This window comes from Rhamphochromis sp. 'chilingali', assembly GCF_963969265.1.
Source record: "Rhamphochromis sp. 'chilingali' genome assembly, chromosome: 7".
NCBI classification, from domain to species: domain Eukaryota; kingdom Metazoa; phylum Chordata; class Actinopteri; order Cichliformes; family Cichlidae; genus Rhamphochromis; species Rhamphochromis sp. 'chilingali'.
Window position 1 is genome coordinate 13,915,473 of NC_137934.1, and position 20,254 is coordinate 13,935,726.

Consider the following 20,254-nt stretch of genomic DNA (forward strand, 5'->3'; position numbering starts at 1 on the left):
CTAAAACAGCTAGCTAATAGCATTATGGCTAGCAGCTAAAATTGTTAGCTAAAAGTAACAGTTGACTAAACAAGATTTGTTAGTTATACGTAATAAAGTTGCTAAATTTAGTACGTGAATACCTAATATAGTAAGACAATGGTTATGGGGAAAGATGAGACATCTCATTAATGAGGCGTTTTGCACAATGTATTTGTCATTGTTAGGAAGGTTAAGTCTGCTAGCATGAAAATAACAAAGGTTGACATGAAAGGAAAATGTTTCTTTTGCCTCATTCTGAGCCACATTATTATAGCAAGACATTAAGTGGAATAGGGAAATAACGAGTTTTTAATTCTTTCCTCATCAAAATGTCACCAAGGTTTACCAACCCCTGGATCCAACAGGGCTTTGAGGGTAAGTCAAATGAGAGAGATTAGGAACCACTCACATAAATGTTCTGACAGGAGATCAACTTCAACACTTTTTAGGGTACTGTCCCATGCTTCCTGTGTGATAAATCATTGTCTCAGGTATGATATTTTGGGTAAAAGTTCATTGTGTTCTTTCCTCTAAAGAGTGCTTGGCAGAACAAAAGCTGTGGATATAAATCCCAGCATATATGGCAGGTTAGAGGTTTGCCTGTCATTCATCATAAGGTCTAGAGCTACCTCCTGAGGGAGAAGTGGACAGGTTCAGACAAAACTATGGCCAAATAATGCTGACTTGCTCTCTGTGTTTGCATGTGTGTATGTGTCCCATATTTATTTTAACAAGGGACATTAATGAGCCAGGCTGTCTTTGCAATGTCAGTAGAATCCCCTTAAATCTACATCAGGACTTTAGAAGAATCACTTGCCTTGGGGGTCTGAACCCTGATCAGAATATTTTCCATCAGTTAAGACATCCATAGTTCTCCTACAACTAAAATCAGGCTTGTAGTTAAAGCAGACCACTGAGCAGCTGATGGTGCAAAGAGAAATTTGCTTCAACCCAAAAGGAGGACAGAGGCCTTCCTAAATCAGGGACTTCCTCTCAGCACTATGCTAACAGGGGCTTCTTACAGAGGTCCCATTGTGTATAAGGTCCCCGTGGATCCCCCTCATACATGAAAGCAACACATGCCAGAGTTTCACCTGAGGAAAACACAGGGAAATATTTCAATCTGACTGAGCCAACTTCTTAGAAAAATAATGCATATTCTTAAAAGGGATGGCCGGATATTTTGCCAGTGGTAGGCCTTTACTCTCTGTTTCTTTGTGTCTGATGTGTGCGTGTGTGTGCATGTGCGTGTATAGTGTGTGTAATGTTTGAGAGGGTTGTGCATGTGGTTGTACAGTGTGGGGTGGGTGCACTCTGAGTGACCAAAAGCAATCTGCTCTGGTCCAATCAGTCTCAGTGCCTACCTTCACACATAAGCGGCAGGGCACTCAGGTCTGCCAGAGCGCACAGACCTATACATACACACACGTCTACACACTTGTCAAATTCACACACACACACCTTTCACACACTTCACACACGCACCCTCCCTCTTCAAGGCACCCTGTGCGACCTCTCACCATTGGCCAAGTCCCGGAGCCCTCAGCATCTCCATCACAGCTGACGGGACCATTCGGGAAAGCAGGAGACGGAGGTAAGAGTTTTTGGTGCTATCTTCATCTTGCTGGTTGAATGGCTCTTTGGTGCAGAGGATTAGGCAGGAAGAGTTGCTCAGCTAAGCCTTCCAAAAACACTCCTATTCAGAGTTTTTAAAATGAGCTACAACACAAATAAGATGGTGTGGCAGGGGCTTTAATTTCTCTCCTGGGTTTACTTTTGAAGATATGCAGGTGCTTTCTAAGGGATTTTTTGGGGGGTCCATAATGTTTTACATGTTATTCAGTTGTGTTAGACAGGTGTTTCACAGTATCAAATTTAAGGCTTTTGATTTTTCCTTGTTTCTTCAAATGTCGTTACGTATTCCTGTAGTGTATGTATTTGTGAAAAATATATTTATGCATGAAAAAGTGCATAAATAGCACCTTTTCATAACATCTTTTGCTCAACTTCTGCAGAAAACGTCTTCTACTTTGCTGAGAATCTTAAATAATTGAAAACTTTCTGCAAATATTCTCCCTCAAAGTATAGTTACATACAAGTGCATACCATACTTTTCTCACTGCCTAGTCACCTGCTTTGATAGAGGATTTTTTCAATGCAAATTAAACCTTCTTGCAGTCCAAATAACCCAGATTGTTTTGCACCAACAGCCAAGTGGGCATCACTTATTTGCTTGTGGGTTTTGAGGGGAAAAGGCAGAATCACTGAATATCAGGAATGCCCAATGCAAAGCCAAGCATAACAGAGAAGTAGTCTGGAGGCTCCAGTCTTACATACATACAGTTTCCACACACTGTACACTGTGATGGCCTGAGTAAAAGCACACCTCTGTCTTTAGTATAGTTCGTTCAGTCTAGCTGTGCTGGATTGCGTAGCTCCATGACGGGCGGTTTGTTTAAATAGCAATGATAACCAGTCAGATCAAGTAATCTCAGCAGAGTGCACTAAGTTGATGTTGGAGGGACAACGAAGAGACTGATTTGCATATTAACTCTGTCCCTCTCATACTGACAAGGTTAGATTCATGACTTAAATAACCTAGGAAGCTGTTTTTTTTTTGGTTTTATATCTGTCCTCATCCCAAAATAGTAGCAGCAGAGGTTTCTCAGTTTTCTCTCACTGAAAGATAGGTGTGTTAAAACAGAGTGTGCATCTGTGAGAGGATTGCGTCTTTCCAAGTGTGTGCATGAACGTGGATCTCTGTGTGTATGTGTGTGTGTGTTTGAGTGTCGCTGCTGCTGAATGAAGCTTTTCCTTGCAGCTGTAACTCACTGCCATCCTGTCCACAAACCTCGGTGGAATTTGGAGTTTGAGTGCTGAGACAGGCAGCAACCGGCCCTCATAAAGGCCCTCTGTGAAGGGTGAGGGGTCGATTCAGCTTAGAAACCTGTCTCTCTCTCTCTCTCTCTCACACACACACACACACACACACTTGTTGCTCTCTTGCTGCTCTCTTCTACTCAGTCCTTTCCTCGCTCTCTCCATCTAACCCTGAGGGCCAACATCTTGTCTACTATCTTCGTCAAATTCTTCTTCTTCTCTTCCCTTACGCTCCTTTCTCTGTGATAGCCTACAGGACTCTCTTTAATCTGTAAAAATATATCAGTTCCAATGTGACTACACCTGCTATTAGTGTTTCGAACATTGACACACTAGCATACTGACAAACGATTAAAGTCGTAAGCCCACTGTCTGTGGTGCCAGCTAATTAAGCACTAATTAGCATATGTTAATCTTATTAGTGCTTCCCACTTTAGAATAATACTTAAGAACTGACCAACCTTGGTGAACTAAGTAGACCTGTGCAGAAGATTATGAACAGCAGCTATCGTATCTAGGCCAGGGCTAATGATAAAAATTACACATACTAATTTTGATTTTCCACTTTTAGAGTATCCCATTATATGATCAAATATCCCCAAAATCTTTACTTCAGCCATAAATACCACAGGCTGAAAGTGAATTTCTAAAATTCTTTAGCCTTAATGAGACTAAACAAAATCCTCTCCTGGTTCATTATCAGATCAACTCTGACTTTTGACCTTTGACATACCACAGACGAGTACCTATTTAAGCCAAGATGGTTGCTCCATGGAAAAGAAAGCCTCTGGCTAAAGCAAAGCAGGAGGCCCTCATATTTTGATCCCCTGAGCTGTCTGCACCATGATAATGAATTCATTGACCTTACAGATGGAACCCAAAGTCAAGCTTTGGTGTGCAGCACTGTAGACTGGTTATCCTTCCAGTATCTCGAACTGGTTATGGAGTAAGGTTCAAAGGCATGCTCTGCTGTGCACCGACAGCATATGGAACTATATTTTACTACACACCATGTTCACATTACTCACAACAGATGTCTTTGTACTGTTAAAATGAACCAGTTTAAAAGGGTTTTATTTAAGGAAACCTCTTAAAATTTGCTGTCCACGTCTTTTTTCGTGTCATTTTTTACATTTTGCAAGTGACAATAAACTACTAAGTAAAAAAAGTCACCATGTGAATGTGTAATTTCCCTGTAATGTGCTATACTTCACATACGTCTGTAAAATCTTTTAATCACACATTCCCCACTGACTTTGTGACTCTGCCCTCATCAAGGTGGACTATGAGGATGCTTGTGCGGCTTCTGTTCGGACTCTTCGTCCTCAAAGCGGCGGTGGCCAGCCCCAGATTTTCCCGGCAAGCGCACTTAGACACATACAGTAGCACTAACTATGATGACAATTTCAATTTGGAGAGTGACTATGAGGATGTCCTGACAATTGGTGAGCCTCAGGTAAGAAACACAATTTCTTTTTTGAGTTTATGCAAGAGAAAATGTATGTTTCAGGCTTTTAAACCCCTTCCAGACTCTTTTGCCTTTAATCATAAAAATAAATAGGTCACCTTAAACTTTTTACTCTAGAGCAACCGCTATAAAGGCATTTTCACAGACATGGAATTTATTTCATTTAGCAGCATGTGGTCTGTTGAATTTATTGCCGATTCTCAAAAACATTTAGAAGACACATGTCCTCTAGTCTGTGTGTAAAGATTGTGCGACAAATTTTATGCTGATTGATTACTGAAAAAACTTGAGAAGATAGACAGAAAATATGAATCATATTTTATCACATCAACATGACAGACAGCTGATGTTTTAAAATATAAAGGCTGCTGGGACAATTTGATTTGAGGTCACCAGGTTCACTGAGCACAGAGGGAACCGGCTGCTGTCCAGGAGCCACTGGGAAGCTAAATGTTTTCCAGATTTATGCGTCCAAAATAATTTTAGACATTGCAGCCACCAGTTTTACTTACATATTACTGATGTCCAACTGCAGCTGATGCACTTTGAACTGTTGACTGTTTTGCTTATTGTGTAGAAGCTGATTTCAACCTTATTTTATGTTTGCCTTTTCAAGCAGATACATGTAAGTAACAGGTAGAGGGAAAGGGCAAACACAGCTAAAGCTTTATCTGCTTCCAACAGATCTTCATACAGATTTCGCAGGTGCATGTCAGTCCTCTGGAGGCTAGACAGCTGGAATCTTTACTAAAAGCAGTGACTAGATGACCTTCAGTAACGAGAAAACCCCTAGGTGTTTTCTCGTTACTGGAAGTTTCTATGCAGGAGAGCGGCTTTTAAAGATGAATGGAGATCGGTAATGGCTACAAAGGAAAGAAGTGAATTCAAGAAGTGCCCTTCAAATCTCATATCACAGCTCAAGCTGAGAGTGATGTGGCAAGCCTTGCAGACACAGTGGGATTGAAAGCTATAGCCAGAATTCATGTCAATTTATTGTTCTTTGTGACAAGGAAATTAGTCCAAGGCAGTGTCAAAATGACATCAGATTTTCAGCTGGCTCCCTCTGAGCCAGTGACTTAAATCAAACCTGATGTGAACTGCACTTACAAAACTGCTCTTATCTAAGGTCTGCTCCACAATCCAGCTTATGAAAAGTTTTTTGTCATCCACCTCCATAGAAACTAGTGCCACCCAAGCTTTTTAGCCTTAATCAACTTCACTGGCATATTTTATGTGTAGTTTTACAGCTCAGAGTTACATTTGGAGCTGCTGGGTGTGAGAATGTTTTCATGTGTTGTAAGAGAATGGCTTTGATAATGTCTGCGTTTAATAAAATCGGAAATTACTCAGCAAGTTTCAAGAGGTTTTGTGGAAGTCTGTGTGGGTCGGAAGAGGAGAAGCAGTACAAAGTGCATTTAGAGTAACTAGAATCTTTTTTCATGCTGTCCACGCTGAATAAACATAACGCTTTGACTCATAATTGCAGTTTTTAAGGGTCTCTCATTTAGTTTTGTTGAGAGGGCAGATCATCTGAGAGAGCGCTCTTCTAAAAAGAGTGAAGATTTAGGAGAGGTTTTTGTATTTTTCACACAAACATCAGATCTCATGGGAGAAATGGAGCGATGATGAGCTCCATGCCTCTGGAATGCTGAGTCTTTACTTTCCACGGCCAGCTCTCGTTTGGTATTTCTCTCCTTTCTCCTCGGGGCTTGTCTCTTTTGAGAGAACTAAAGGCTCATCTACTTTGTTATCCAAGCCAATCTTGTTCAGTCTGCTGCATTCAAATACTCTGGACATGCTTTAATCACCAACTTTGGATTCATGCAGGCACATTAGTTTCATCATGATCTTCAGTCTGCCTCTTATCTATTTTCTCTTGAGTTTTATAACATCTTAGGAGCTGGATGGTTCACTTAATTAGAGATTCTATTTATTTGTTTTGTTTTTTGTTACCATCCAGAGGTTGGATGTAAGTTTTGAACAATGGTAAATGACACATAACTGTTCAGAGTGTAAAGAAAATATGACTTATTGCTTTCATGTTTCATGTAAGGTAAGAAGACCAATGCCAGGCTAAAGCTTAACCGATTTAAGCTTTTTTGGCTATTGTCATATATTTTTTTAAAAACCATGGAACATCCTGGAATATGGAAACAACATAGTGAGCAACATTTTCTCATTGACATCTAAACAATCAGACCTCTTTTGGCAGCCAAAGGTTTGACCCCCGCTGGCCATTAGAAGCAAAGCAGGTTTAATTGAATTTTTGAATGCACTACCTTGCACAACCTGTGTTCTCTCCACGTTTCAGACCCCATGTCCATCTTTAATTTACAGTCTATGTGGCGCTGCCAGCAGCTTGTCAGGGCAAAGACGACAATCGGAAGAGTAATAGATGGCATAGATAGCATAGCTCTGTCCAAAAGTAGGACAGTTTTACCAACCTGCACTCTAGAAGTAACTATATGAAAAATGATTGATTCAAAAAGTGTAACTAAGATGGAGTATTATCTAAGCTTTGGAGAATAATCCAATTTCCCAGAATGTGACTCTGCTCCTTTAATAGACATTCTGCATGTAGACGGTGTGCTATCTTTTTCACTCAGCAAGAGTTTAAGTGAGTTTAACTCATGTGGCTTTTCGAAGGACTAGATATTACATACATACATACATGCTGCACCCCATATGACTAAGAGCCTATGGCTGGTGTCTATGGAGTTTTCAGTACTTTTCCAAACTGCTCACTTATTTTGTGTCGATAAGCTGGAGGACATTGGTGAAATTTGTTTGGAAAGATTTCATCTGACTCTCAAACATGTTTTACTTGCCTATGAATATATTCATATATACTAATATAACAGTAATACCCTTAATTTTGGCTTGGTCGGTAATTTTATACATTTTGGTTTTGGCTTAACGCTCCACATTTCTCCTTTCACATCCCTTATTCCCCAAAATCCAGGATTTCAGAAACTTTTTTTCAGTGTTGTTTGTTACCCCCTCTTTCCCCTCGGGTGTATATGTTTGGGGGAAAGGGGGGGGGGGGGGGGGGCAGCAGTTAGATTTTTCAGTGCAAGACGTTTTAAAGGCCTACCTCATTGTAGTATCCTCAGCTTTTTCTCAGGAAAACTTTAAAATGCAAAATATATGAATGAATAGCTTTTCATTGGTACAAGCCTTTTTTTCCTCAGTTACATTTCAGGTAGTTAATTATTCTCAATACTTTGACTGCATTCACTTGACATACATTTCCTTTGATGCCTCTTAGCTTACAGATATCTGATTACTCTGGTTAAAACTAGATAAAAAGGCTGAGAAATGGATCTGTGCAGCTACCATGTGAGTCTTGGTTCCACAAGGACCATTCCCTTTTTGAAGGACTGACTCAGCCTTGAGGGGCGTTATACAGTGTCAGGTACTACCTGTGTGAAGTGTGTGGGAGTTCACTGCCCTCATCTGGAGAAGAATAGAACTGCAGGTTTCTTGAGCTGTCAGAAGAGCAACTGCAAAGACTGTAAATATAATTAAAATAGCAAATGGCTATACCCGAAGCCTTTAATGAAGGAACCAAAAGGCACAGCTGTGTATAAAGCTTTCTTGGTTTGGCAGAGCTGTCTCATTTTTATAATTTCCCCAATTAAAATTGCCTGTTTGATCAACAAAGGTGCTAAGTCTTGATTTACAAAGTAATTTGGTATTGTGAAACTTGTGACATTTTCAGAGTTGTCGCTGCATGTTCCTTTTACAGTCTTTAAGCTGCCCAGTGTGCTGGATTATGTAAAATATGCAGTGCCTTTTTACTATAGAAAAAAATACTGTAATATTTACTGTGATGTAGTATCGCTGCTTTACTGGTCACTTACTAGCAGATATAAAACAGAGTTCTTGGCTGAATCTCTATAAAGTCTGAGCAAAGGTTATTTTGCATTTTACAAACTGGACAGCACTGGATGTTTTTTAGTTTTTTTATGAATCTGAGCTAGATAAATAGTGCACGCTCTGCAGTGGATAGTTTCTTCAGCACAATTTGCTGCCATCTAGTGGTTAAAATTTAAGGTTATGAATCAAAAAATACTTTCCTGTTTATGGAGATCTTTGTTGGTGTCTTTTCTTAAATCTTTGGATCATTATTTTTTTGTCTGCTCAACCTCTCCTCTAAGTTTCACAGAATTCGACACTGCTGTCTTTACACAGTCTTGTTAACAAACAGGCAAACAAACAGCAATTATCAGGTGCCTGTGCGCTGACTCTGAGCTTAGCACAGGAGTACTAAATGTGAAAGTAACTGGGAAAAATATGAGTGCTGAGATAGTAAACAGAGCAGGGTTTGCACATCACCAGTGCTGAGGCATATTTTGTATGCCAAAATGCCAAGTACAGTTAGGTCCTTGATTTGTCCACAACAGTTGTAGTTTTGCCTCTTTACACGGCCACAGTGGAATTTAAAACAAACAGTCAATATCTGATTGCAGTCCAGACTTTCAGCTTCTTTTCAGTAGGTTTTAGGAAAATTTTTCATTTAAATTTTATGAATTGCAGCTGTTGTTATGCATAGTTTTCATAGATAGGCTCAGAAATCATTAGAAAATTAACTGATATGTGACAAATGAAGAAGAAAAATAAACATGATCAAGAAAGAGAGAAACAGCTCATGATCCAAATATTACCATATTATGTTTCAAACATGGCAGAGGCAATCTTATGCCATGGGCCACTGGTTTGTATTGATGATGTGGCTGCTAATAGAAGTAGCAGGATGAATTATGAGATGTAAAGGACCATACTCATTGCACATATTCAGACAAATCCCTCAAAACTGGTTAGACAGTGCTTCAAAATAGACGAAGCCTCAAAGCATAATTCAAACCAAGAGTTTCCCGAGGCAAAGAAATGGGATATTTTTCAATTTTTCAGTCAGTCATCTTATTTCAAACGAACACGGTATGCGTTTCAGTTAATAAATACAAAGCTGAGTGAAGAAAACCCCACAAACAAGCAGCGACTAAAAGTGGATGAAAAGGGGCCTGTAGATAATCTCATGGGAGGAACCTGCAAATGATTTTCATCCAAGCATTCAAAACTATTTTTAAATTTAAAATGATGTATCTTCTGTCAATTATATAACTATGCATAAGGTGACTGTAAAATTCCTGCACAGTTAATATAAACTTTCTGTTAAACCCCCTGAATTAAAGTTGTCACATATTGATTGTTTGATTTAAACTCCAACAGCTGATGTAAAGAGGCAAAATCAGAAAAAATTTGTCTAACAGCACTACACAGTTTTGTCCCCATGCAAGTTTTTGTCACATAGAGCCATAAAAAAGTAACTTTTATAATGCTTTATTTCATCTTTTATCATGTTTATTTTAAAATGCAGTTCTCATATATTTTTAACTCACTGCTGTTGTCTTTCCCTCAGATAGAGATTGGAACACTGCCCCCACCTGAATATGAGGGCTCACTGGAAACACAGAACGAAGTGGAGCAGCCGAAGGAAGAAGAAGAGTTGCCTCTAAAACCCCAGCTAGTCCCTCAGGGTTCGGGAGGATCTGGGGTTCTCATGGGCCTAGACACACAAAAAGGTCTGAAAAAAGGAGAAAAAGTCTTTATCATAGAACTACTTCATGAGTAAGTTCAGTAAATATGAAAGAGAAAGGGCCTTGTCCAGCATTGGGCCGTTGGATGTGTGAAAGCAGCATTACTTAACTTAGAAAGAAGGCACTAATCTTTCCTCGAAACACATCATCCTCATCGTCTACCTGTGATAATCAGTTCCATGTGCATGTCATCCATTTAACTTGCAGTCAGTGGTTAAATGTGCCCATTTGTCATCTATTGTTGCATGTAATCATCATCATTGTGAACTGTGTTAATCTCATCTATCTGTTCATTAATACCTAATCTTGTCTCTAACAAGAGGTGGAGCTTCGTCTGACACCCACTGATAGACCTCGTATCATTCAGGATTTCTGGATCTCTGTAGAGTCTGGGGCCTCTGGGGCCTCTGGAGCTTCTGGGGTCTCTGGGGCCTCTGGAGCTTCTGGAACTTCTGGGGCCTCTGGGGCTTCTGGGGCTTCCGGAGCTTCAGGGTCTGGAGGCTCAGGAGAGATTCTGGTCTCTAGCGCCTCAGGAGGCTCTGGAGGCTCTGGAGACATTGTGCTGATCTCCGGAACCTCAGAGGAGCTCCACATCTCGGGAGAATCCAGCCAATCATTGATATCTGGCAGTCTCTTGATATCTGGGGATCTCTTGGGATCCGGAGATTTCATGGGATCTGCTATTTCTGGAACCTCGGCCGATTTTGCCTCTGGAGGTTCTGGAATTTCCACTGAACTCCATTTGGGTTCTGGAGGGTCAGGAGACCAGTCTGGCTTTGAGGTATCCGGAGATCTTTTGAGCTCAGGGGCTTCTGGAATATCTGGGGTTTCTGGGGACTTTGAGTCCGGGGACCAAAGGATAACATTTATATCTGGAGGTTAGTATCGTTGCACCATATTAGTATCTAACTTGTCATTCTTTGTGGGATTTATGTTGATTGTCCTAAATTTCATTTAACTGCTTTGCTTTTTAATGTAGTTAAATGTTGTTCATAATTATTTGTGCTACTGGACTTTTTTACTCATAATCACTTTCTTTCTAACATTTTATCTCTCAAGAGTGATTGATTGGTTAATGGGTTGATTCATTGTCCATCTTACCTTTCACCTCCCAACGTTACCACTCCTAACACCAAACATTGGCTCTAACAAGAGGAGGAGCTGCCAATCACTCCAGACATTATTGCCCAGGAGACACTAGGTACTTCTGGGGAGTTCTCAGGAATCCCAGAGGTTTCGGGAGATGATGGAGTCTCTGGAGAAGTATCCGGAATCTCTGGGATTTCTAGTGTCTCTGCATCTGGAGAAACTGAGGTCCCTGTAACTCTGCTCCCCACCACTTTTGAAGGTCAGTACCAAATCTAGACTTGGGGAAGACAGGCAGTACTAAAGGCTATGTCTCACATTATCAGCAGTCTCCGAAAGTTGATTCTGTTCATCTGGACTTAGCGTTTTGTGGGAGAAACGTTTCGTCACTCATCCAAGTGACTTCTCCAGTCTCCGAAACGTTTCTCCCACTAAACGCTTCGTCCAGATGAACAGAATCAACTTTTGGAGATTTACTTTCCTGGATGATTGAAAATGCATCAAGACATTATCAGCATTGTTTTTAGGAAAAGGATAATTATTAGGGCTCAGAACCCCAAAGCAGAACAGAAACAACAAGGATATAAAAGTTTACTTTAATAAAAAATGTTCAAGGTTCCCATAAACTATGCAAGGTTAAAAAAAATGGGCACAGTTGTGCAGAACGGGAAAATCGATTATAGAAATACTTCCTGTGGCTTTCCCTGAACGTTCTTTCCTTCATAGCTTAGTATCCCACCATAGAAGCCATCTGAATTTGTTTCTGTCGGTTTGTTCTTTACTAACACCCACACTGTTTGCGACCACTCTGCAAATCATATTTCATGTTATTAACATCAGAGTCTTATTTTCATTTGTCATTTAAAGTCATAAACTCTTGCTTAACACTGCTAAAACACTGCGGCAAACCATGGGCTACTGTTTGCCAGATGTCTTGTCCCATGTCTATGATCTAACCTTTATTTTTAACACCTAATCTTGTCTCTAACAAGAGGAGAAGCTGCTTCCACCTACAACACAAAGCCCTCAAGAGGGTGCTGGCACTGTAGAAGGGTCAGTGAGCTCTGAGCTGCCAGAGCCCAGTGAGCCTGATGAGCCAGACAAGCCTGAAGAGCCTGTGGTTGACAGACGAGGTCAGTATAGAACAGATGGGAATGTTATATAAAACCTATATCCCCTTTGGACTTGGAAAGTTCTGGTGTGCTTGGACCTGATTTTTATTAACTTTGACCTGTGGATGGTTGTCTCTGGAGGATTCGGGACTTTTTAACAAGCTACTATGGCATGTCTTCCTTTTTCTGTTTTCCTTCTTCTTGTCCATGTATTCCAGGTATGCCCATTTGCTTGCTGTGCACATGCCTTGGTGGTTCAGTCTACTGCGATGACTTGAATCTGGATAGTGTGCCCCCTCTCCCCAAAGACACCACTCACTTCTATGCTCGCTACAACAGAATCAAAAAGATCAACAAGTCTGACTTTGCCTCCATGAGTATGTTTCCATTTTGAATAAAAACACATCACTATTAGTTCAGAACCATACGCAAACTTAAATGCAAGCTTAATTTTTCTTCCGATGTGTTTTCCCACCTTCCTTCAGACAAACTGAAGAGGATTGACCTGACCCACAACGAGATAACATCCATTGAGGACAGAGCTTTTATGGGTCTGCCTGAACTGGAGGAGGTGGTGATTCGAGAAAATCACATCTCCCAGCTGCCGTCTTTCCCAGAGACTATGACCCTGATTGATGCCAGCCACAATAACGTTGGCTCAAAGGGTATTCATAGAGAGGCATTCAAAGTACGTACACCTCTTTTACTTACAGTTGGACTCGCACATATCAAGTAAAACTGTGTGTATTTGCTCACGACAAGAAATTAAAATAACATTTTCTTAGTCATTTGGAAGGAGCAATAGTTTGTCAGCCACACATGTATTATCTCAGCTGAATGCAGGAAACTGTGTTTTTGGATGGAAACAGAATAAAAGGAAAGTAGCAGGATAAGAGTACAACTAAATTAGCAAAATTCTAATGTTAAGCCAGTGTTTGAAATCCAGTATTGTCATGAGTGCCTTAAAATGTCTTTCACAAAGGTAATATCTAAGGTTCTTTGTCATTAATGATTATCTTTCCTTACATTAAACAGGATATGACTGGCCTGCTGTACCTGTACCTAACAGACAACCACATTGATTATATCCCAGTGCCTCTACCAGACACCCTGCGGTCTCTGCACCTACAGGTATATCCTCTGGCCAAACCATAAAATCCATCCATCCATCCATCCATCCTCTTCTCTAATTCAGCAGTTTTAACTCGCTGCTTCTGCATTTTGACTTTGTTCATGCTCTTGTTGTTTATTTCAAGTAATATTTATCTAATTTTAGGACCTGATCCCAGTGTAGTGTAGCTCAATGACAACAAATCACATCTTTAAAAGTTAACACTCATACTAAACTAGTACTTAAACCACCAAAATGTACTCTAAGATTATGCTGTTATTTCTATTTTTAGTTCTATTTCTATTATCTTTATTATAATTGTTAGCTTTAATATGCATAAAGATTTTTATCTTAGTTAAGGGAATTATTGACCGTTTAAAAAACTCTGTTTACGACATTCTCCCATTTCGCATTATTAAGGAGGGATTTAATGTAATTGGGCCTAGTATATTATCACTAATCAATCTTTCTTTGTCACTGGGTTGTGTTCCGGCTGCCTTTAAACATGCCGTAGTGAAACCTGTTCTTAAAAAGCGTTCCCTAGATCACTCAAACCTCGCTAATTACAGACCTATCTCCCAACTTCCGTTCCTGTCAAAAATCCTTGATAGTCCTATCACAACTTCAGACCTATCTGAATGCGAATAACATCTGGGATCAATTCCAATCTGGGTTTAAACTGTGCCATAGTACGGAAACGGCACTCTTGAGGGTCTTCAATGATCTTCTTTTAATTACTGACTCTGGGCGCACCGTGGTCTTAGTTTTGTTGGACCTGTCCTCTGCTTTTGATCTGGTGGAACATAATATCCTCTTAATGAGGCTTGGACATCTGGTTGGCATTACGAGTATGGCCCTTAGTTGGTTTAAATCTTACTTATCAGAGAGGTCCTTCTCTTTCACGATGGGTACCTACTCCTCTTCCATTGCCCCCGTTACCTGTGGTGTCCCTCAGGGGTCTGTGCTGGGTCTCTATGTTACCTCTTGGTCGTATTATTGAAAAGTACAAACTCTCTTATCATTGCTATGCAGATGTTATTCAAATTTATTTTGAATTGACTGAGGATGATACTTCATCGATGCTTCGCTTCTTCCATTGTATAAGACAAGTTAAATACTGGCTGCAGAGCAATTCCCTTATCCTTAATGACAAGACAACGGAAATTGTAATCTTTGACAGTCATACCCCTAGAGCCCATCTAACTGGTGTCCTCGGGCCCTTCACTGATTATCTTTCCGACTCTGCGAGTAATTTGGGTGTTTACCTGGACGGGTCCTTTAAGCTTGTAGAGCATGTGTCCTCTGTTATTAAATCTTGTTTCTATCAACTTCGTTTAATTTCTAAGGCCAAGCCAAACTTACCACGTGAGGATCTAGAAAGGCTTATCCATGCCTTTGTCACATCCAGGTTAGACTATTGCAACTCCCTATACACTGGGCTTCATTCTGCCCTTCTTCATGTGCAACTCGTCCAAAACGCCACGGCTCGCCTTCTAACTGGTACTCATAGGTTTGACTCTGTCACCCCAATTCTCACTGGCCTCCACTGGCTTCCAATTAAATACCGCATTGATTTCAAAATCCTACTGCTTACTTATAAAATGATAAATAATATCGCACCTAGCTACCTTATTGATCTCCTTAGCGTGTATACTCCCAGTAGAACACTGAGATCGTCTGACCAATTGCTTTTGGTGCAACCTAGGTCACGGCTGAAAACTTGTTTTTATCGTTAAGTCTTGCTTGCTTATGTGCGTACTTGTGTACAGTGGGGCAAAAAAGTATTTAGTCAGCCACCGATTGTGCAAGTTCCCCCACCTAAAATGATGACAGAGGTCAGTAATTTGCACCAGAGGTACACTTCAACTGTGAGAGACAGAATGTGAAAAAAAATCCATGAATCCACATGGTAGGATTTGTAAAGAATTTATTCGTAAATCAGGGTGGAAAATAAGTATTTGGTCAATAACAAAAATACAACTCAATACTTTGTAACATAACCTTTGTTGGCAATAACAGAGGTCAAACGTTTACTATAGGTCTTTACCAGGTTTGCACACACAGTAGCTGGTATTTTGGCCCATTCCTCCATGCAGATCTTCTCGAGAGCAGTGATGTTTTGGGGCTGTCGCCGAGCAACACGGACTTTCAACTCCCGCCACAGATTTTCTATGGGGTTGAGGTCTGGAGACTGGCTAGGCCACTCCAGGACTTTCAAATGCTTCTTACGGAGCCACTCCTTTGTTGCCCGGGCGGTGTGTTTTGGATCATTGTCATGTTGGAAGACCCAGCCTCGTTTCATCTTCAAAGTTCTCACTGATGGAAGGAGGTTTTGGCTCAAAATCTCACGATACATGGCCCCATTCATTCTGTCCTTAACACGGATCAGTCGTCCTGTCCCCTTGGCAGAAAAACAGCCCCATAGCATGATGTTTCCACCCCCATGCTTCACAGTAGGTATGGTGTTCTTGGGATGCAACTCAGTATTCTTCTTCCTCCAAACACGACGAGTTGAGTTTATACCAAAAAGTTCTACTTTGGTTTCATCTGACCACATGACATTCTCCCAATCCTCTGCTGTATCATCCATGTGCTCTCTGGCAAACTTCAGACGGGCCTGGACATGCACTGGCTTCAGCAGCGGAACACGTCTGGCACTGCGGGATTTGATTCCCTGCCGTTGTAGTGTGTTACTGATGGTGACCTTTGTTACTTTGGTCCCAGCTCTCTGCAGGTCATTCACCAGGTCCCCCCGTGTGGTTCTGGGATCTTTGCTCACCGTTCTCATGATCATTTTGACCCCACGGGATGAGATCTTGCGTGGAGCCCCAGATCGAGGGAGATTATCAGTGGTCTTGTATGTCTTCCATTTTCTGATGATTGCTCCCACAGTTGATTTTTTCACACCAAGCTGCTTGCCTATTGTAGATTCACTCTTCCCAGTCTGGTGCAGGTCTACAATACTTTTCCTGGTGTCCTTTGAAAGCTCTTTGGTCTTGGCCATGGCGGAGTTTGGAGTCTGACTGTTTGAGGCTGTGGACAGGTGTCTTTTATACAGATGATGAGTTCAAACAGGTGCCATTCATACAGGTAACGAGTGGGGGACAGAAAAGCTTCTTACAGAAGACGTTACAGGTCTGTGAGAGCCAGAGATTTTCCTTGTTTGAGGTGACCAAATACTTATTTTCCACCCTGATTTACGAATAAATTCCTTACAAATCCTACCATGTGAATTCATGGATTTTTTTTTCACATTCTGTCTCTCACAGTTGAAGTGTACCTCTGGTGCAAATTACTGACCTCTGTCATCATTTTAAGTGGGGGAACTTGCACAATCGGTGGCTGACTAAATACTTTTTTGCCCCACTGTACTTGTATGCTCGGTTAATCAATGCCTCCCAGCTGCTAGCTTATCTGCCTTTGTACTTTACTACTGTTTGATTGGATTATGTGAAGCACTGTGGCTACCTGTAGTTTTAAATGTGCTATACAAATAAAGTTGTATTGTATTGTTTCAGCGTAACAATATTCAAATGATGCACGAGGACACGTTCTGCAACCTCCAAGATTTCAGCTACATCAGAAGAGCACTGGAGGACATCCGTCTGGACGGCAACCCCATCAACCTCAGCAGAACCCCACAGGCATACATCTGCCTGCCCCGTATACCCATCGGGGATCTCATTTAACCACACAAATACAACCACACGCACACATATTTGTACATATTAACAGCCCACATACGATTCATTCACTCGTCAATCCAAAATCTCATTTACAACAGTGCCTTACCAATAAACTGTCATACATGCTGCTGGATATAACACCATTTAGATTAATTATCAGCCTTAAAAAACAGAAATTAGTGAGTGTAATTCTGCTGACCAAGCACATATTCACTGCTCTACTCCATCTTCATCCCATTGTTCGGATATTTATCCCAGGGCACACAACAGCACGCGTACACACCAAAAGATATGGATACTCATATCCATATCCACACACACAGACATTCACACAAGAATGTTGTCAAAAGCCAAACTGTCCCACAACTTTATTAAAAGTGAACAACAGGCAGTATTCACAGAAAAACAAATCTGTTAAAAGCCCTCAAATGTCATGTATGTGTTCGTTTTCACAGTTGGCAGAAAAATGACAACATTCTTTAAATGTATTTGTTTTGTAAAAAAATATAATGTTATTAATAATAAATCTAATAACTTTCGGCAATGTATACTAGAATATAGTTATCAAAGCTGGAGCTTGATAAAAAGTCAATTGAGTATCTAATGCAATAAAATGTGCATTTTAAACACACTCAGTGGTTGTAAAGTCTGTACTGTAATATAAAAAAATATATATTTTCTGATTTTTCGGTATATTACACTACAAAAAAGTGATGTTTTAACCATGCACAATAGCTGATACCAACAACTCTGATGTGTAGAGTCAGTCAACAAAACACTATTGTTTAATATGGGGACGGGAAGCTGTTGATTTTGATTGTGGATGGGGTAAAGAAAAATGCTAACAGGTTGCTATTGTGTGCTCTGTATGGAATAACCACAAGTGAATAAAGTCATTTTGAAGACCTCTCCAAACTAGGAGTGGCTCAACGTTTTTATTGATAACTAGTAGGTGAATTATTAATGTGGATCTTTAATTTTATGAGGGCAAATGAGAACTGGGAACTGCTCAGAAATGTGCCAAAAAAGGGGGGAATTTTTGCAGATAAAGCCAGTGTATGCAAGGATTTTAGAGCTGAGATTTTCTCAAAAATTCTCAATAAGCTTCTCAAACAAATGAATTAGCCTCTGTTTCCTGTCCATATCGCCTGATTCTTTCACATTGCTGCTGTTGCTGTTGCTTTCTTCTGTAACCTCTTCCTCAGACCCTTCTTTTTCTTCGGAAAGGCTCATCAGTCTAGCTTTCTCTCGCTCCAGAGCCAGCCGGTCCCTGCGCAAGGCATCCCTGTCCCTCTCCACCATCGCCCTCTCCCTCTCCATTACTGCCTTTTCTCTGTCCAGCGCCGCCCTCTCCCTCTCCAGCACGGCTCGGTCTCGATCCAAAACTGCGATCTCCCTGTCCAGCACTGCTCTCTCCCTCTGCAGCACCAGACGCTCCCGTTCCATCACTTCTTTCTCCCTTTCTGCCACCTGTTGCTCACTGCACGTCGTCCTCCTCTCGTCCTCCACCTCTTGTAAGATGCAGTCTATATCCTGAGGTCCCTCCTGTTCCGCCACCACCTCCCCATCCTCAATCCCATTAAGTGGAAATTCAATCTCAGTTGGAGCAGCCACAATAGAAGACTTCACCATTGCGGCTAACTTCTTCTTTTTGGGTTTGATCAAGAACTCCCCATTGTCTTTGTTGTGGGGGAAGGCCTTGAGAATGGGGGCGCTGCCCTCCAGCCGACCCGCCATTGCATTGTCCATCAAGGAGAAATAAGGCCATACATCAGGAAACACTTCCACCCCTTCTGGGGGATGCTTTAGCTCCTGAGGAGACAGAAAGAGGGCAGGAAGTAAAGAGAAAGCTTTGTCAAAAAGCTTTATTTGTCCAAGTGAAAAGAAAACAAACAAACAAGATGCAGGATACCTTGTATCTCTTCTTCAGGTTTTCCCATTTTTTAGACGCTTGATGATGGGTCATCTTACAGTGTAAGCCCATATGTTTCAAAATGGTCCTAAAAATATAATATGCCACGTCTTGTGATTAAAACAATTTTATACTAACATCAAAAGCAACGATGAACCATTATCACTGGTAGTAATAGTAAGATGGGGCAAAGATAAAGGTACAATTTTTTTTAAGTATTTCTGGTTCCGAAATCTATATAGTTGGCATTTTTCAGTGTCTGGGAACTTGAAATTATTGGCATACCTCCATGCCCACATAGAAGTATTTCTCTTTCCAGAGAAGAGGTAGGTATTTGAAACCCTCAGCTTTACAAAGTCTTCGATTTCTTTTTTGCTCACTGAAAACGACAGAGAGAAAAATTCTATAAGTTACAAATGAATATATGAGAGTGTGTGAAAAATGTATAATACTATATCACTATTTATTAATTAAATACACCTATTATTTAATAATATTTAATAATATTATTAAACAGACTTTTTATTTATTTATTTATTTATTTTTTACAAATGCTGCATTCATGGTACATCGGAAAAGGTAAGCCTTTACTTGGACTTACGTCATTTTAAACGTTCGCTGGAAAAAGAAAACATGGCTGCTACCAGGATTGCGTTATTGATTTTCTACAAGAAAAACCTTGTCAACAGACATGTAATTCACTTAACAGAAAGAGGAAAAATAATCGAAAGGACGCAAAAATCATATCAATAATATTTCAGCCTTTCGACTCAATGGTGAAGAGAAACAGAAATATAAAGTGCCGAAGTCGTATTTAAAGATCATCTTTATTTTGGTTCTTCTATTAGTCGGAGTTCTGGAATTCACACCCTTTTCAGTGTCCGATGAAGGCAGCATAACTTGTACTTCTCACTTCCTACGTGCGCAAGCTAGCTCCAAGCTATAGTTAGCTTATTTAATCACTTTCTGTCGTTTGTCCTTACTTTTATATGTGAAATCCACGGGCGTATGCATATCGCAAGTGCTGCTGGTGTACTCGTGGTCTGCGTACTCCATTTTTCCTATTTCTCGTACTTGGTGTCAGCCCGTTTATCGAGCGTTCTTTGTAGGAAAAGACTCCTTGCCCCCGTTGTTGGTTCCTTGCGAGGGACCCTACATTCTTCCTCTCGTGTTTGAAAAGAGCGTACTACCGCCACCTGTAGACAGGGAGACTCCAGGGACAGAGTCAGCTCACTTTTATTTCATTTTATTTTATTTCATTTTATTTCATTTTAGTTTAGTTTAGCGTTAACAAAATGTATCTCATAATACACCATAGGAAAAAAAATCTATGATGTTATGTTGCAGATTTTAATACAGAGATAAACATTTTGCACAA

General features: G+C 40.6%; 2 protein-coding genes across 5 annotated transcripts; one reads left to right on the top strand and one right to left on the bottom strand.

Moving 5' to 3' along the window:
• Positions 1 to 1,395: 1,395 nt before the first annotated feature.
• epyc (epiphycan) lies at positions 1,396 to 17,856 on the top strand. Of its 3 annotated transcripts, none has more exons than XM_080887547.1 (7): positions 1,396 to 1,615; positions 4,180 to 4,357; positions 9,792 to 9,954; positions 12,386 to 12,544; positions 12,653 to 12,855; positions 13,203 to 13,298; positions 16,797 to 17,856. In XM_080887547.1, exons 2-7 carry the CDS (start codon positions 4,187 to 4,189, stop codon positions 16,965 to 16,967), a joined length of 963 nt encoding a protein of 320 aa, XP_080743673.1. In that variant the 5' UTR covers positions 1,396 to 1,615; positions 4,180 to 4,186; the 3' UTR covers positions 16,968 to 17,856. The 3 variants fall into 3 exon arrangements, with proteins under 3 accessions (XP_080743673.1, XP_080743674.1, XP_080743672.1); XM_080887548.1 differs by lacking the exon at positions 1,396 to 1,615 and adding an exon at positions 2,919 to 2,942; XM_080887546.1 differs by lacking the exons at positions 1,396 to 1,615; positions 4,180 to 4,357; positions 9,792 to 9,954 and adding exons at positions 9,961 to 10,847; positions 11,123 to 11,317; positions 12,048 to 12,188.
• LOC308400063 (uncharacterized protein) lies at positions 17,464 to 20,064 on the bottom strand. 2 transcript variants are annotated; one of them, XM_080887550.1, is made up of 4 exons: positions 19,860 to 20,064; positions 19,162 to 19,255; positions 18,877 to 18,964; positions 17,464 to 18,776 (listed from the first exon to the last, which is right to left on the bottom strand). In XM_080887550.1, the coding sequence occupies exons 1-4, from the start codon at positions 19,930 to 19,932 to the stop codon at positions 18,051 to 18,053; spliced, it is 981 nt and encodes a 326-aa protein (XP_080743676.1). In that variant the 5' UTR covers positions 19,933 to 20,064; the 3' UTR covers positions 17,464 to 18,050. The 2 variants fall into 2 exon arrangements, with proteins under 2 accessions (XP_080743676.1, XP_080743677.1); XM_080887551.1 differs by lacking the exon at positions 19,162 to 19,255 and having other exon boundaries at positions 19,860 to 19,996.
• Between the last annotated feature and the right edge of the window lie 190 nt (positions 20,065 to 20,254).

Excerpts from the sequence above, each read along its gene's own strand:
- epyc (XM_080887546.1), top strand. The coding sequence starts at position 10,640 with ATGGGATCTGCTATTTCTGGAACCTCGGCCGATTTTGCCTCTGGAGGT. Across the intron at positions 11,318-12,047 it reads GCTCCCCACCACTTTTGAAG|AGGAGAAGCTGCTTCCACCT; the intron begins GTCAGTACCAAA and ends GTCTCTAACAAG. Across the intron at positions 12,189-12,385 it reads GCCTGTGGTTGACAGACGAG|GTATGCCCATTTGCTTGCTG; the intron begins GTCAGTATAGAA and ends CATGTATTCCAG.
- LOC308400063 (XM_080887550.1), bottom strand. The coding sequence starts at position 19,932 with ATGGAGTACGCAGACCACGAGTACACCAGCAGCACTTGCGATATGCAT. Across the intron at positions 19,256-19,859 it reads CGTGGATTTCACATATAAAA|TGAGCAAAAAAGAAATCGAA; the intron begins GTAAGGACAAAC and ends TGTCGTTTTCAG. Across the intron at positions 18,777-18,876 it reads ACCTGAAGAAGAGATACAAG|GAGCTAAAGCATCCCCCAGA; the intron begins GTATCCTGCATC and ends CTGTCTCCTCAG.